The 15179-nt window shown below is 37.5% G+C and overlaps 1 protein-coding gene across 6 annotated transcripts in view; it reads left to right on the forward strand.

The window, feature by feature from the left end:
• Window positions 1–15179, forward strand: part of MACROD2 (mono-ADP ribosylhydrolase 2) — a 2173823-nt gene that overhangs the window by 1305342 nt on the left and 853302 nt on the right. For all 6 annotated transcript variants that reach the window (XM_051846213.2, XM_051846214.2, XM_008256366.4 and 3 more), the window contains one exon: window positions 2708–2829. In XM_051846213.2, coding sequence (XP_051702173.1) covers window positions 2708–2829 — 122 coding nt within the window. The remainder of the gene's footprint in view (window positions 1–2707; window positions 2830–15179) is intronic.

The raw sequence follows: 15179 nt of genomic DNA on the forward strand, positions 1-15179 counted from the left end.
ACCCCATTTGCAAGATAAAGCATTTCCATGGAGTTTGCAAGAATACACTTCACATGTATACTCAGATGTCCACTATGAAGAAGCTATTGTGCAAAAAAAAAAAGAAGCTATTGTGCTTAGCAAAATGTAAATTAATAGGAAACATAATTGAAATTATGATAGATGCTTGTCTAAAACATTTTCTTAATCAATGGATTTTGAAACTACTATTGTGAAAAACTAATCTATGATAATGAAAAAAATCTTTTTATTCAAAGTTTGTGAGTCACTAAAACATGTTTGAAGCCTCCTTCAATTGCCCAGACAATGTCATTCTGTACTCCAGCCATCTCCACTATAAAGTTAAATATTAATGATGCCACACAGCACAAAAAAGACCACAGGATCATCCAGTAGCTGATTTGGTTTATACATAAGGATTTTGGTGGTGACCAATGAAGTGATTGCTTCATCTGGAGCCCTTGATTTCTCAGGGGTGGAACAGTATTTAGAAGTCAGGTCTCCTGTCTGAATTTTAGAACAGAAAAGAGCTCAATGTAGGGTAGTTACTCGTAAGTACTATACACAATTAAAGTAGTGAGGGAAATTTCCTTTCAAGCTTCGTATTGATTCACCTCCAGCTTTGAAGATTTGAAAGGTCATCACATTGCTCAATAATAACACTTGATCTTGAATGCTGAAAATTTAATATAGAGCCTAAGATGCAGAGATCAATATTTGATGTGGAGGAGTCTCAGTTATTGGCTGTTTATCCCCAGACCTCAAAGTGAAATGAAGAAATGAATAAGTGCAAGAAATAATTTTTCATAAATTCCTTTTAAGGTATGTAGATGATGGCTAAAAAAAAGCAAAGAAAATTTTTAAAAATTATGTCATTATTTCCTGTTCTTTTATTCCCACCCATTCTTTCTATTGATGCCTTATAGCTTTCTCTTTGCTTATCTCAAGTAGGCCCATCTTTTATGACCACAGATAAAGGCACTTTTTGTTGATTTTCTTCATTCACAAACTAGGGGAACCATGATCATGCCCTGTTGCTTCTCTATATGTTAAGGAATACAGAAGGAATGGGAGAAAGAGAAAAAAACACAGACTACTCCTTCCACAGTGGGAATGAGGGTGCCAGAATTGTCCTGAACATTTCCCAAAGACTGATTTATGGAAACTTAGTCCCATGAGGTACTCTGATAAACACAGGTTTTTAACAGTCAAGTGTAGTTAGGAAATGCTGTGAGCCCTTGTATACCTCTCCTGGAAACTCGACACTCATTGTAGCACACTAAATACCCGAGGAAGTCCTTATCCTAAGGTAACTGGATTGACTTAACCAGATTGAGTCATGCCCTCCCTTTATCCTCTACTTCTATATTGTATCAGTTCTTACTTGAAAGCTGGACTTAATTGTGGAGTAAAATGTGCATGAACACACTAGAAATGGATTTATGCCTCTTTTGATCAAACATATTTGTCTTAAATATGGTCTGACAAGGGTTTAAATGCTGTATGAGAATTAATCATTGAAACCAATGCTTTGAGGACTTTTCTCAAATATCAAATAGTAGTGTCAACATTTAACAGGCAATCAACAAAGACTTCCTTTAGTGATGTATTTGCTGTTATTAAATTTCATGTGCAATTTTAAACTGTGCCATTTTTTTTTGTAAAATACTCTTATTTTTTGTTATTGTAGTTGAAATTAAGTAGTACTGATTAGTCAAAGCAAATGATTTAATTTTATTATGATATTTCAATGATATTTGGTTGAATTTATCATGATCAAAGTTGAGTTGTTATAACTTACATTAATAAAATGGAAATTAATCCAACCCAGAGATAAGACTGGGAAGCAAAAGTTAAAGGCATTTTCAAGTCATTTGGATTAAAATTTGGGTTGTTTCTTCTAATTTTTGTTGACTTTAAAATGAGGACAGTCTTATTTTGCTGTTTCGGAATTCAAAGGTTTATATATGTGCAAAGAATAAAAGAGCACACCATGATTGGTTTTATATACAAAAAAACAAAATTGTGTGTTTTTCAACATAAATAGAGATGAGAAATTTTAATACATAGAAAGTAGCTAATTAGCTGTCAACTTATTAACATGGGGATGAACTGTTACTTTTAACATTCGTCATGTAAGAGAGGATTTTTAATGTGCACATTAAAATTGGCAGAAATATTTTGAAATCATCCCTCTTAGAGTTATTACTGATTGTTATAAATTCTCTTGACATTTTTTTCAGAAACATGTTCTTCTTTATTATGCACAATGCTTGAAACTTGTTTTATTTATAAATAAAGTCATGTCTAGCATCAGTTCTTCTTTCCCATGTCAATCCAGATGCTCATCTTGTGCAGGCAATTATTTCTGGGTTTATTTCCCACCAAGGATTTGTCTTTTTCCAGGGTGCCCATTATGCACATATTATAACTATAATCTGTCTGAGTTAGATCTGACCAATAATGATGGAGCAATTCGCTGGTAGGGAATTCTTTTTCACAATTACCACCTTCCTGGGAAATTGCCTGCATTAGGAGGCTGTGCTATACAAAATCTTTTAGCAGGGAAACATTTATATCATCAATATTTCTTAACTTGCTTGTCTCCAGACTCCAACACAAATACCTAAAATAAATACAGCACCAATTATGTGAAAAGTGAAAAATGTCTTGCTTATCCTATTTTTCCTTCTTTTTTAACTTACAGATGTCATCCATACTGTAGGACCAATAGCCAGAGGGCATATTAATGGTTCCCACAAGGAAGACCTTGCAAATTGCTATAAATCATCTCTGAAGCTGGTGAAAGAAAACAACATCCGATCAGTTGTAAGTACTTTCATGTTCCAAATTACTGATTCTTTTTTAGCCTTTATGGTTTGGAAATCAATCTTGTCCACAAAGAAGCAGTAAACCATTTCCAAAATATCTAACGAAAGTCTAAGGATCCTAGTAAATTATGTAGCCTATTTTGTTGTGTACCTCAAATATTTTCTGAATTGTCATGGTGTTCCAGGATTTAAAATTAAAGAATCATAGAATTGGAGTCATCTCATGTACTTTTTTCTTTTCATTTTGCCATTTAGTTTTTTGGAAAAAGGCAAATATTATGGTGGCCAATAGATTTAAAGAAGAAAAATAGCAAGTTCTGAGTTTATTATAATATTGCACAATTATTACTTTCTGCTGGTATGTTTATGCATTTTAGAGCTCAATTTAATCTCTATTTACATTGTGAATGTGTGTATACAACACACACACACAAATATATGTCTTTTGGAATGGCTCATTTTGCAGAAATTTATTCCATGTGTATCTATTAACCCAAAAGTTGTTACTCTTAGGTTTATTTTATTCTTCAACTTACATTCTCTAGCTGGGTATGCCACATGCCTTCTAAGTTTTATTAGTTTAGACAGAGTTCATAAAATGTGGCTCTAATCTGTTTCCTCACAAGTAGGCTAACATGAAAGGAATTCTCTTCTGGCTGGATTTGGAGGGTATTTATCCACCTGTTTTTCTTTTGTAGCGTGCCCTACCTTTATTGCATTGCAGTTATCCTAGGAAAATAAAATTTTGAGAGTAGTGGATTGTAAATATCAAATAATAAGTTAAATTGGCTGGAATCCCCTCCCCTCCCCCAAGTTTTCCCCCTATACAGTTTATAACTTTGTTGAAATTGTAGGGTAGAAAGATAATTAAATACTTGACTTCCTAGCAGACTGAATAGATGACGATTCCTTGGGAATTCAAAAAATGGTAGTTTTATTATTTGCATGAAGGAACATTGAGAATCAGACATATTTAGATAACACTGGATGATTGCTATGCTTTTCATGCATCATTATAATCATGAAGTGCTGTTTTCATTGCAACATGGATGAGTTTGCCTGAAATAAGAAAAAAAAAGCTTTTGCAAGTCAAGTTCACAACCATTTTAATATTTGCATAATTATTAACAGAGCTGGGTGTTTCATTTCATTCTTTGATTTTTTAAAAGTTTCTATTTGCAAATCGTTAATATGTAAGATCCTATTCTTGTCTTAGAGGAAAAAGCTGAAGTTCAAATAGAGTTGAGCAAAGTAAACTATGAAGCCAGTTGGTTAATTTTGTTCTCTATAGGAAAATAAGGAAAATCGAAACAGGTGTACACATTCAGGGAATAATTAAAATTTTGTCAATATGGCTTATTGATTTAAAAAGGCAAAGGGTTGAAGTGCTTGGAAAATGGATGTGTATAGGAGTTTCCAACTTGGAAAATGTGGATTTTGAGACCTGAAGAGAATTTGCTAATGAGTTCAATGGCATCTCTAATGATTTATTTTTAAAAGGCCAGGTAACAAAAGCAGATACCCACTGGAAAAAGTGTACAAACAGCACTTGCCCTTTTCATCAGGAAATAAGCACCCCCGATTATGATGATCTTAAAACAATCTTATCTGTTGTTAGTGCTATTTTCTGCCATCAGATAAGGAGTAGAAGAATTATAGACTAAGCTAACTTTTATCAAATACTCTATTCATCTTGGTTAGGTCTCCTTTTAACATGTTTGATGATGATTCCAAAGGGTCACTTATATGCTATTTGAATACAATTAGCAGATAGTGCTGAACTGTATTCATTTCAATATTAATAAATAAAAAATAGATAGAAAATATATAAGAACTAAGAAAAAAAATGGCCAGCTAAATTAATTGCTGTTATTGCATAATTCGCTGGAGTGGCCATCAAGTGTCGTCTCTTATTCATGAGAGTCAAAAATCTCTTTGCTTTTTTTTCCCCCTTGTTTCCTCTATTATTTCCTTGTTTCCCTCTATCCCTTTCTTTGAAGGAAGAGATGAAGATTTCTGTTTTATACAGTGAATCATGTTCTTGACCACTATTAAATAAGTAATAATGCTAATGACATAAAGAGTTGATTTGGGGGGGGGATTGGATATTCTTAGAAATATGATTATGAGTGGAGATATATTTTCTGGTACAGGTTTAAACTTCTACATTTATTGTAACATCACAATAGATGGGTAGGGTGGGTGGTTGATATAAAAAAAAACTGCTAATGAAGATGAAAATTAACTTGACCCAATCTGTATGTATGTGCAAGAAAATTTCTCATAAAGTCTTTGACCAGAGTGCCTTAGTGTTTGCCTTCATGCTTTACGATTTGGCAATTTAATAGATGGATATCATTTTACTTTGAAATATGTTCTAGACACAGAGACACAGACCTCTGGATATTTGCTGCATTATTTATTGATGTTTTTAGACCAGAACAAATTATTATAAAGTATGCAATTAATACATTTATTTAAGCAATTAAAACTAGAGCTAATGTTACTAATGCTATCTTATTTGTAATCATTAATAGCATAATTGATAATACTACCAAGTTATTTCTATGTTGACCATAGCACAGAGCACTACATAGAATTTTATTGTTCAGTAGATGCATTAAATTAAATTATATTCTGTCACCATCTATAACTGTTTTAAATGTATAGTCTAAATTTAACCTAAATATATTCTCTTATTAATATGGCTTCTCCTCCCTGCACTGTTTAACATCAAACTACAAAAAGTGAGTGCAGAATAAATAGTTAAATTGGGTAGCAGATATGTAAGAAAATAGCTGGAAGGTAATATGACAAATACCATAATGCAGGTGCATTAGTTTTTTGGTGTAGATCAACTGTACTGTTTTGTAGCTACAAATAACCTTACAATGCCAGTGACCCAATTTCAGAATCCCTAGCTTATGGACAGTCCTTCATATTGTACCCATACAACTTGGACCTCACAACTTCCTCAGTAAAGAACAGAGAATTTGCAAAATCATGCATGAACATTTAGTTGCCTCTGTGTAGAAGGGACACATCATTTCTGCTTCCATTTCATTGGCTAAATCCATTCAGGTAGTCCTACTTAAGTGCTAGGGAGATGCCCACGAATAAGTTAAATGTTTGATAAACACCCCTGGGGCCAGCACCGTGGCTCACTTGGTTAATACTCCGCCTGCAGGGGCAGCATCCCATATGGGCACCGGGTTCTAGTCCCGGTTGCTCCTCTTCCAGTCCAGCTCTCTGCTGTGGCCCGGGAAAGCAGTGGAGGATGGCCCAAGTGCTTGGGCCCTACACCTGCATGGGAGGCCAGGAAAAAGCACCTGGCTCCTGGCTTCAGATCGATGCAGTGCCGGCCATTGCGGCCATTTGGGGAGTGAACCATCAGAAGGAAGACCTTTCTCTCTGTCTCTCTCTCTCACTGTCTCTAACTCTACCTGTCAAATAAATTAAAAAATATATAAAAAATACAAAAAAAGATAAATACCGCTTTTCTGTCAAAGTTAAATCAAAGGGTTTTGGGGATGATGAAAGACAGCACAAGATACAGGTTTTTAGTCTAATTTTTCTAAAGGAATAGGCCCTTCAGGTTTTTACTGGAAATGTAATGGACATTTATTTAATAAATACTAATAAGACCTTCCAAGATGTGATTAGCTGTCATCTAACACATGAGGATATAGTGATTGCCTTTGGCCGTATAATTTATCTGCATCTCATAACCATCAGATGAGTAAATATCCAAGATCATATGTTCATTGTATGATGTGAGAATATTCTGCAAGTTTTTTTTTCCATTACTTTTAAGCATCTTCCCACAGATGCCTGAAACTCTGTAATTCATTAGTAATGGATAATGGCCAGGCATTATTCCTTCACTGTGATTTCCCTTTAAAATGCAAATACTCCTGAGATCAGTAGATAATTAATTTCATAGTACCTTAATATGAAGGAATTTATCAAATTACTTTTCGCTTCTGAGCAGGGTAATTTAGAAGATGATAAAAGTACTGAGCTCTCCTCAGCCTAGGGGAGGAGAATTGGAAGAGGGTCTGAAGGGAGGTAGAGAGAAGCAGAAAACAGAGTAGATTATAGATAAATTTCAATTACCTCTCAGTTGTGCTAGAGGGAAAACATTTTTTTAAACAAATGGGAGGGAAATGTTACAGTCACTCATAATTATCTAGAAAGGAAAGTAGAGATTTGGGTTCTGAATATGTTGTTGATAAAATTTTTCATAAAATTTTATGAAAAATTACTGTTTCTTTTATTAATTTAGAAAAATTTCCCAACATATTTTGCTCCTTTATCCATCCTTTGTGATTTTTTTTTCTAATATCTACTTGCATGTTTGATTTAAGTAACGAAAGACAAGAAAAATTAGCTAATAAATCTAATGTTTCTTTTTGCATTGGCATTTCTCTTCTATTAATGACTATTTGACACAGCCTTATTTTTATCTGGGATTATTTTTTCTTCAAGACTTATTTATTTATTTGTAAAGCAGAGTGAGATAGGGTGGGAGAGACAGAGATGGAGAAAGAGAGAGAGAGGAAGAGATCTTCTATCTGCTGTTTCACTCCCCAAATGCCTGTAACAGCCAGGGCAGGCTGAAGCTGAAGTTAGGAGCCAGGAACTTCATTTGGGTTTCCCATGTGGGTGGCAGTAACCCAAGAACTAGGGCCATCATCTACTGTGTCCCACGCACATTAATAGGAAGCTGAATTGGAAATAGAGACAGGACATGATCTTAGGAACTCCAGTATGGATGCCAGCATACCAAGCAGTGGCTTCATCTTCTGTGTCACAATGCCTGCCCACAGGGACTGTTTTAATTGAGCATTTTAATCAAGATTCTCCTTCCAGTTTTACCATAAAGGAAAAAAAATATGGACCCATCTATTGTGCTATCCAAACTTAGTTTGTGCTATTTTCATTTTTTAAAAAGATATATTTATTTATTTGAAAATCAGAGTAACACAGAGGGATAAGGAGAGGCGGTGAGAGTGAGAAAGGTCTTCCAAGTGCTGGTTCACTCCCCAGTTGGCTGTAATGGCCGGAGCTGTGCCAATCTAAAACCAGAAGCCAGAGCTCCCTCTGAGTCTCTCATGTGAGTGCAGGGGTCCAAGGACTTGGGCCATCTTCCACTGCTTTCCCAAGCCATAACAGAGAGCTGGATTGGAAGTGGAGCAGCCAGGACTCAAACCAGGGCCCATATGAGATGCCAGCACCACAAGTGGTGGTTTTACCTGCTATGCCACAGCATAAGCCCCACAATTTTCATTTTTTAAAAAGATTTAAAAGATTTATTTATTTGAAAGTCAGAGTTACACACAGAGAGAAGGAGAGGCAGAGAGAGAGAGAGAGAGAGAGAGAAAGAGAGAGAGAGAGAGAGAATCTTCCATCCTTTCCATCCGCTGGTTCACTCCCCAGTTGGCCACAAGGGCAGGAACTGCACTGATCTGAAGCCAGGAGCCAGGAGCTTCCTCTGGGTCTCCCTTGTGGATGCAAGGTCCCAAGGACTTGGGCCATCCTCCACTGCTTTCTCAGGTCACAGCAGAGAGCTGGATCAGGCGAAGAGCAGGTGGGACTTGAACCGATGCCCACACGGGATGCTGGCACTGCATGTGGTGGCCTTAACCTCTACGCCACAGCACCAGCCCCTTCCATAAGTTTTGATATGCTGTATTGTCTCCAGAATTTTTTTTATTTCTCTTTTGACTTCTTTTATGACCTACTGTTCATTCAGGAGCATGTTGTTCAGCCTCCATGTCTTTGCATGTGATCTAGATTCCTGAGTTGTTGACTTCCAGCTTCATTCCATTGTGGTTGGAGAAGATGCATGGTATGAATTTGATTTTTTTGGATTTGCTGAGACTTGCTTTATGGCTTAGCATATGATCTAATTTAGAGAAAGTTCCATGCACTCATGAGAAGAATGTGTTCTGCCATTGTGGGGTGAAAAGTTCTGTAGATATCCATTAAGTCTATTTGGTCTATAGTGTCAATTAACTGTTGTTTCTTTGCCGATTTTCTGTCTGGTTGATCTGGCCATTGCTGAAAGTGGGGTATTGAGACCCCCATTACTATATTGTACTGGAGTCTGTATCTCCCTTTAGATACGTTAACATTTCTGTTAAATTTCCAGGTGCCCTGTAATTATAATTGTAATTAGTTATGTCTTCCTGTTGAATTGATCTTTTCATCATTACATAGTGCCCTTCTTTGTCTCTTTTAGCAGTTTTTATGCTAACGTCTATTTTGTCTGATATTAGGCTGGCAACACTAGCTTTTCATTGGTTTCTGTTAGCATGGAATACCTTTTTCCATCCTTTCACTTTCAGTCTGTGTCTATCTTTGTTGGTGAGATGTGTTTCTTGTAGGCAGCAAATAGATGGGTTTTATATTTTAATCCATTCAGCCAGTCTGTATCTTTAAACTGGAGAATTGAGGCCATTTACATTTAAGATGACTATTGATAAGTAAGGACTTGGCCCTGACATTTTTCCATAAATATCCCTATTGTTTACTTTGAATTTCTTTTGTACTTTTACTGAGAGATTTTCTGCCTTATTCTTTCATAATGATGGCTATCTTTCTGTGTTTCTGTGTGTAGTACATCCTAAAGCATTTTTGTAAGGCTACACGAGTGGTGACAAATTATTTCAATTTCTGTTTGTTATGGAAGGTCTTTATTTCACCTTGATTCATAAATGAGAGCTTTGCAGGGTACAGTATTCTAGGTTGACTCTTTTTTTCTTAAGACTTGGAGTATATCTAGCATTTCTCTTCTAATCAATAGGGTTTCTGATGAGAAGTCAGCTGTGAGTCTAATTGGAGTTCCTCTGAAAGTAATCTAGTGTTTCTCTAGTGCACATTTTAGAATCTTTTATTTATGTTCTTCTGTGGAAAGTTTGACTACATTGTGTCATGGTAAAGATCCTTTCTGGTCATGTCTGTTAGGAGTTCTATGTGCTTCCTCTATTTAGACCTCCCTTTCTTTGTCCAAATTGTGGAAGTTTTCTGTAATTATTTCACTAAATAGGCCTGCTAGTCCATTCTGTTTCCACAATTTCAGGATCTCCTGAAACTTGTACATTGGGTCATTTGATAGTATCCCATAAATCTCCAAAACTTTTTAAAATTTTCTATTTTCTTCTTGTTATTTTTGATCTGAATGTTGTGGGGAGCAACTGAGACTAGCCTAAGTTACTGGAATTAAGACCTATTCTATGCATCTGCTTTCCCACGATATAGTGCTGGGGAGGAGTAAACTTCTACGCAGCTGCCTCTCACCAACTTGACAAACTGTGGGAGCTGATCCTGCTCCTGATTGGAGGAGAGCAGCGTGCTCAGCGTGTGGGTAGCAGAGTTGGGATTGGTGGAAGAGGACTATAAAGGAGGAGAGAGACAACATGCACCAGGAACATCTATCTGAAGGAACACCTGAGGAACATCTGAGCAGCCCCCGAGAGAGCCGGCCGGCGGTGTGCTGCTCCCCCGCGGAAGTGGGGAAAGTGGCAGGGGGAACCACCCTTCCACGGAGGTGGAAGGGACGGTAGCCAACCCGGGAAGAACCAGCAGCAAACCCGGGGAGGGCCGAGCAGACGGAAGAACAGCGCAGGGTCCTGTGTTGCTCCTCCACGAAGAGGGGGAGCGACAGAATGTAATATTTCCAAATTTTGTCTTCTAGTTTGGATATTCTTTCTTCTGCCTCATAAAGTCTGTTTTTAAGGCTTTCCACCTATTTTTATTCTTCATTTGTAATATTTCATTTTGATTTCTCTCTAAAATCTCAATTTCATGGGAAGAATTTCATTTATATCATGTAGGGCTTTCTTTAGTTCATGGATTTGCTCCTAAATGCTTTTGAGTGATCCTTTCATTAAATTTTTGAATTCCATTTCCAGCATTTCCTAAATCTCTTAATTTTCCCATTCTAATACTGAAATGTTTTGTGTTCCTTTGGATTCATGAGGTAAGGGGCAGTCATGGTATCTTCCTTATTCTTGTTGAATTTGTGTTCAGGCATTTGTGGGGTTGGTTTTTGTTTCTTTCCTCTGATGGCGTTTATCTTTGAGCTATGCCTCTGTGGCTTAGTGGAATATTTGCACTTTCAGTAAATACCAAGAGGTGTGTTGTGGGTATGGCCAGGAAGCTGTGGTCAGTGTTCCAGAAGGGGATGAATATCCAAAGTAACACCCAAGTTGGGCATGGTACAGCTCAATACCCAGCTTCACCCTACACCTTCTCACGTAACCACCAAGTCCCCACAGTCTCAGCACTGAAAGCTCCCACAGTCACTGAGTATAAAAGTTTCTCTCTGCCCTGCCAGCTTGACCAGTCAACAGAGAGACAAATGTTCCCTGAGGAAGCTCCACCTACATGTCTTGATCCCAGGAGGCTGCGGCTGCCGCACTTTCTCTCTCCTCTCTCTCTCTCTTTCTCTCTCTCTCTTTCTTGCCCTCTCTCTCCTGTCTCTGTTGCTCTGTCTTTTGAATAAATAAATAAATCATAAAACAAAAAGAGAACTACTCAGTACTAATATAGATCCCTCAAAGATAGATGATGTTCCCTCCATGAGTCATAGACCTTGAGAAGTGTCACTTCTAGTGGAGAAGACGGCAGACTTGCAAATTTAGTGCTACCTCCAGGCATTACGACGATAAGCAATTTTGGAATTCCACACTTAATTGTTTCACTATAGGGTAGGTTTTCATTTTAAGGCGTAGTCAAGTGAATCTTATTTTCTTATACAAGTTCTCTTCGAAGAGAGTTTCCATGGCAATGAGTTCTCAGCCAGAAATTCTTAAATGTTGGTTTTATTTCATTATCAGAGTTTCCATAATAGGCCACATCAATCAAAGCAGTCCCTTATTCAAGGAGACGTACAAAGTTGACCCTTTAATTTGGTGTCTGCTCCTCTGCCTACCTTGATGTCACTGTTTCCCAGCCAGCTCTTCTCAAAGGACCCTCTTCTGCTGAGCACTCTGTTTGATCATCTTTTCTAGTTTCTTTTTAGGTAACATCTCGTCTCGGTTCTCAGATGTCTCATTTATAAAGGATGATCCCACATCTCTGGGTCTGTCCTAGTTGATATTTGAACAGCTGCATGGCTAATGATCCTATTAATAACTACCAACAACACACGCATTTTTACATTTGGACCTCACTTTACAGTTTACAACAATACATGCATATATATCACCTCATTTGTTATTCAGATTCTCTGGCTGGCTGCCCCTGTTTCTTTGATTAGCCAAACAGGGAGGTGAAATCGGGACATTTTATTCCCTACTTCCTTCTGCACCACCTTTTGTAAGATCCCATATTTGGGCCTAGAATCTATTGGTAGTAGTACTCTGAGGGAGTTATTATTACTGGGAGTGACCCAGAACACGCATCAGGGATGAGGAGGCAAAAAAGCAAGGAGTGATGGTAAATGCACAGAATTATCCTTGGGTAACAGATAGTTATGCACTCACACCCGAATTTCCAGCTATTGCAGATGTAGTATCTTAAAGTAGCCACACCAGAGATGATTTGAGTTACAGGGATAAGATCAGTCATCTACCTAAGGAATATAAGAATAGCTAATGGTTTTGGGTCCTCACTCGGTGCCATGCACTATGTATTTTTCATTTAAGCCTCAAAACAATCTTGAGCTAGAAAGAGATGTTTCTTCCATTTTACAGGTGAGGACAATGAACCAGGAGGACAGTAGGGAAAATGGCCTAAGGTCTTACCTCTAGCATAAAAAATGTAGGTAGGATTTAAACTGAAGTAGTCTAAATCTAGTGGCCTTAGCCACTGTGCTATTCCTGCTCACCTTCCTCTGTTGTTATGTGACTTGTCTAAACCAGCAATTCTCAGTGGTACTATGGCCCTCTAGGGAACTGTTTGTGAGGCTGATTTTGGGCAATAGCGCAACTGGGGGATGTCACTAGCAGTTTGTATGCAGTGACAGGAATGCTGCAACATCTGGGCTGGCTAAAGCACTCCATCCCAGACATTGTTTTAAGGTCTTGCTAGACAGTCATATAAGTGAAAACGTTCTTACAAATAACATACTTCAAAACAAAGCCTTTGAGAAACAGTGACTTGATCAGCTCTTGGCCTGACTGTTGATGTACAATGTAATACTTTATCCATGTTAGTATTTTTTTTTTGTTCTAGTACTATTGGTTGAACTCTGTAATTAACACACAATTATTCTTAGGTGTTTAAATTTCAACTGAAAAGTGATCCCTGTTAGGAATTTGGAAAACATTATGCTGAGTGAAATAAGCCAGTCCCAAAGGGACAAATATCATATGTTCTCCCTGATCAGTGACAACTAACTGAGCACCAAAAAGGAAACCTGTTAAAGTGAAATGAACACTATGAGAAATGGTAACTTGATCAGCCCTTGCCCTGACTGTTGAGGAACAACTTAATACGTTATCCCTCTTAGTATTTTTTTGTTTGTTCTACTTAATACTTTTTGGTTGAATACTGTAATCAATACACAGATATTCTTAAGTGTTGAAACTTAACTGAAAAGTGATTGCTGGTAAATGTAAGAGTGGGAATAAGAGAGGGAAGAGATGTGCAATTTGGGACATGCTCAAGCTGACTTGTCCCAAACGGTAGAGTTAGAAAACATACCAGGGGATTCCAATTCAATCCCATCATGGTGGCATGTACCAATGCCATCTCACCAGTCCAAGTGATCAATTTCTGTGCACAATTGATCATAATGATAGGACTAAGAGCCAAAGGGATCACATAAACAAGACTAGTGTCTGCAAATACTAACTGATAGAATAAAAAAGGGAGATAACTATCCAACATGGGAAGCGAGATACACAGCAGACTCATAGAACGGCAGATGTCCTAAACAGCACTCTGGCCTCAGAATCAGCCCTTAAGGCATGTGGATCCAGCTGAAAAGCCCATGAGAGTATTTCAGGCATGGAAAGCCAAGACACTCTGGCAAAAAAAAATGACCTAAATGAAAGGTCTCTGCGAGTGAGATCCCAGTGGAAAGAACAGGTCATCAAAGAAGAAGGTACCTTTCTCTGAAGGGAGGAGAGAACTTCCATTCTGACTATGACCTTGCCTAAATATGATCAGAGTCGGTGAACTCAAAAGGCTTCCATAGCCTTGGCAACTCATGACAAGAGCCTAGGGTGATTACTGATGCCATAAACAAGAGTGTCAATTTGTTAAGTCAACAACAGGAGTCACTGTGCACTTACTCCTCATGTAGGATCTCTGTCCTTAATGTGCTGTACAGTGTGATTTAATGCTATAACTAGTACTCACAGTATTTTTCACTTTGTGTTTCTGTGTGGGTGCAAACTGTTGAAATCTTTACTTAATATATGCTAAACTGATCTTCTGTATATAAAGAGAATTGAAAATGAATCTTGGTGTGAATGGAAGGGGAGAGGGAACGGGAAAGGGGAGGGTTGCTGGTGGGAGGGAAGTTATGGGGGGGGGAGCCATTGTAATCCATAAGCTGTACTTTGGAAATTTATATTCATTAATAAAAGTTTAAAAAAAGCCTTTCTTTTTCTTTCAATATAAACAGAACTACCATAAAAATTATGGAAAGGCTGAACTTAGTTTGCTTAGAGCTTTACTAAAGTGCCTGAGAAAATGATGTCACTGCTGGCTACTTGAGGTAGGGCAGTTGAGTCTCCAACTCATTGCACCTGTTTGAGACAGCATTTTTAGTTGTTTTATGTTTCTTTTTAAAGATTGATTTGATTTATTTTAAAGGCAGGGTTGCAGAGAGAGAGAGAAAGAGAATCTTCCATCTGCTCGTTTACTCTCCAAGTGGCTACAACAGCCAAGACTGGGCCAGGCCAAAGCCGTGAATTGGAAATCCATTGATGTCTCCCACATACGTAGCAAGGGCCCAAATGTTTGGACCATATTTTGCTGCTTTCTCAGGAGTATTAGCTAGGAGCTCATGGAGCAGTCGGATGTAGAACTGGTGCTCATATGGATGCCAACATTACAGACCCTTGCTTCACTAACTACTTTAATGCTTCCCCAGTTATTCTTTTCTTAGTTCTTCTGTGAAGGGAAGTAAATATCTGACTTCTTCACTACATGTTCCAGTGTAGTCAGACCTGTCTTTACATGTTGAAAATGGAATTTTATGATAATCAACTTCCTTTTAATATCTCTTTCACATTAATTTTTGGCACTTCATTGATTTTTTTAAAAAATTCTGGTGTTGTCTTAACATAGTGTCCCTCTTGAAGCAGACCCCATGATGTGCATTTGTATAGAAATATTTTAATTAGGTGGCTGTGTCCAGAATTACCAAAGAAGAAGTGGAGAAGAGAA

This window comes from Oryctolagus cuniculus, chromosome 11 (assembly GCF_964237555.1).
Source record: "Oryctolagus cuniculus chromosome 11, mOryCun1.1, whole genome shotgun sequence".
In the NCBI taxonomy this organism is placed as follows: Eukaryota; Metazoa; Chordata; class Mammalia; order Lagomorpha; family Leporidae; genus Oryctolagus; species Oryctolagus cuniculus.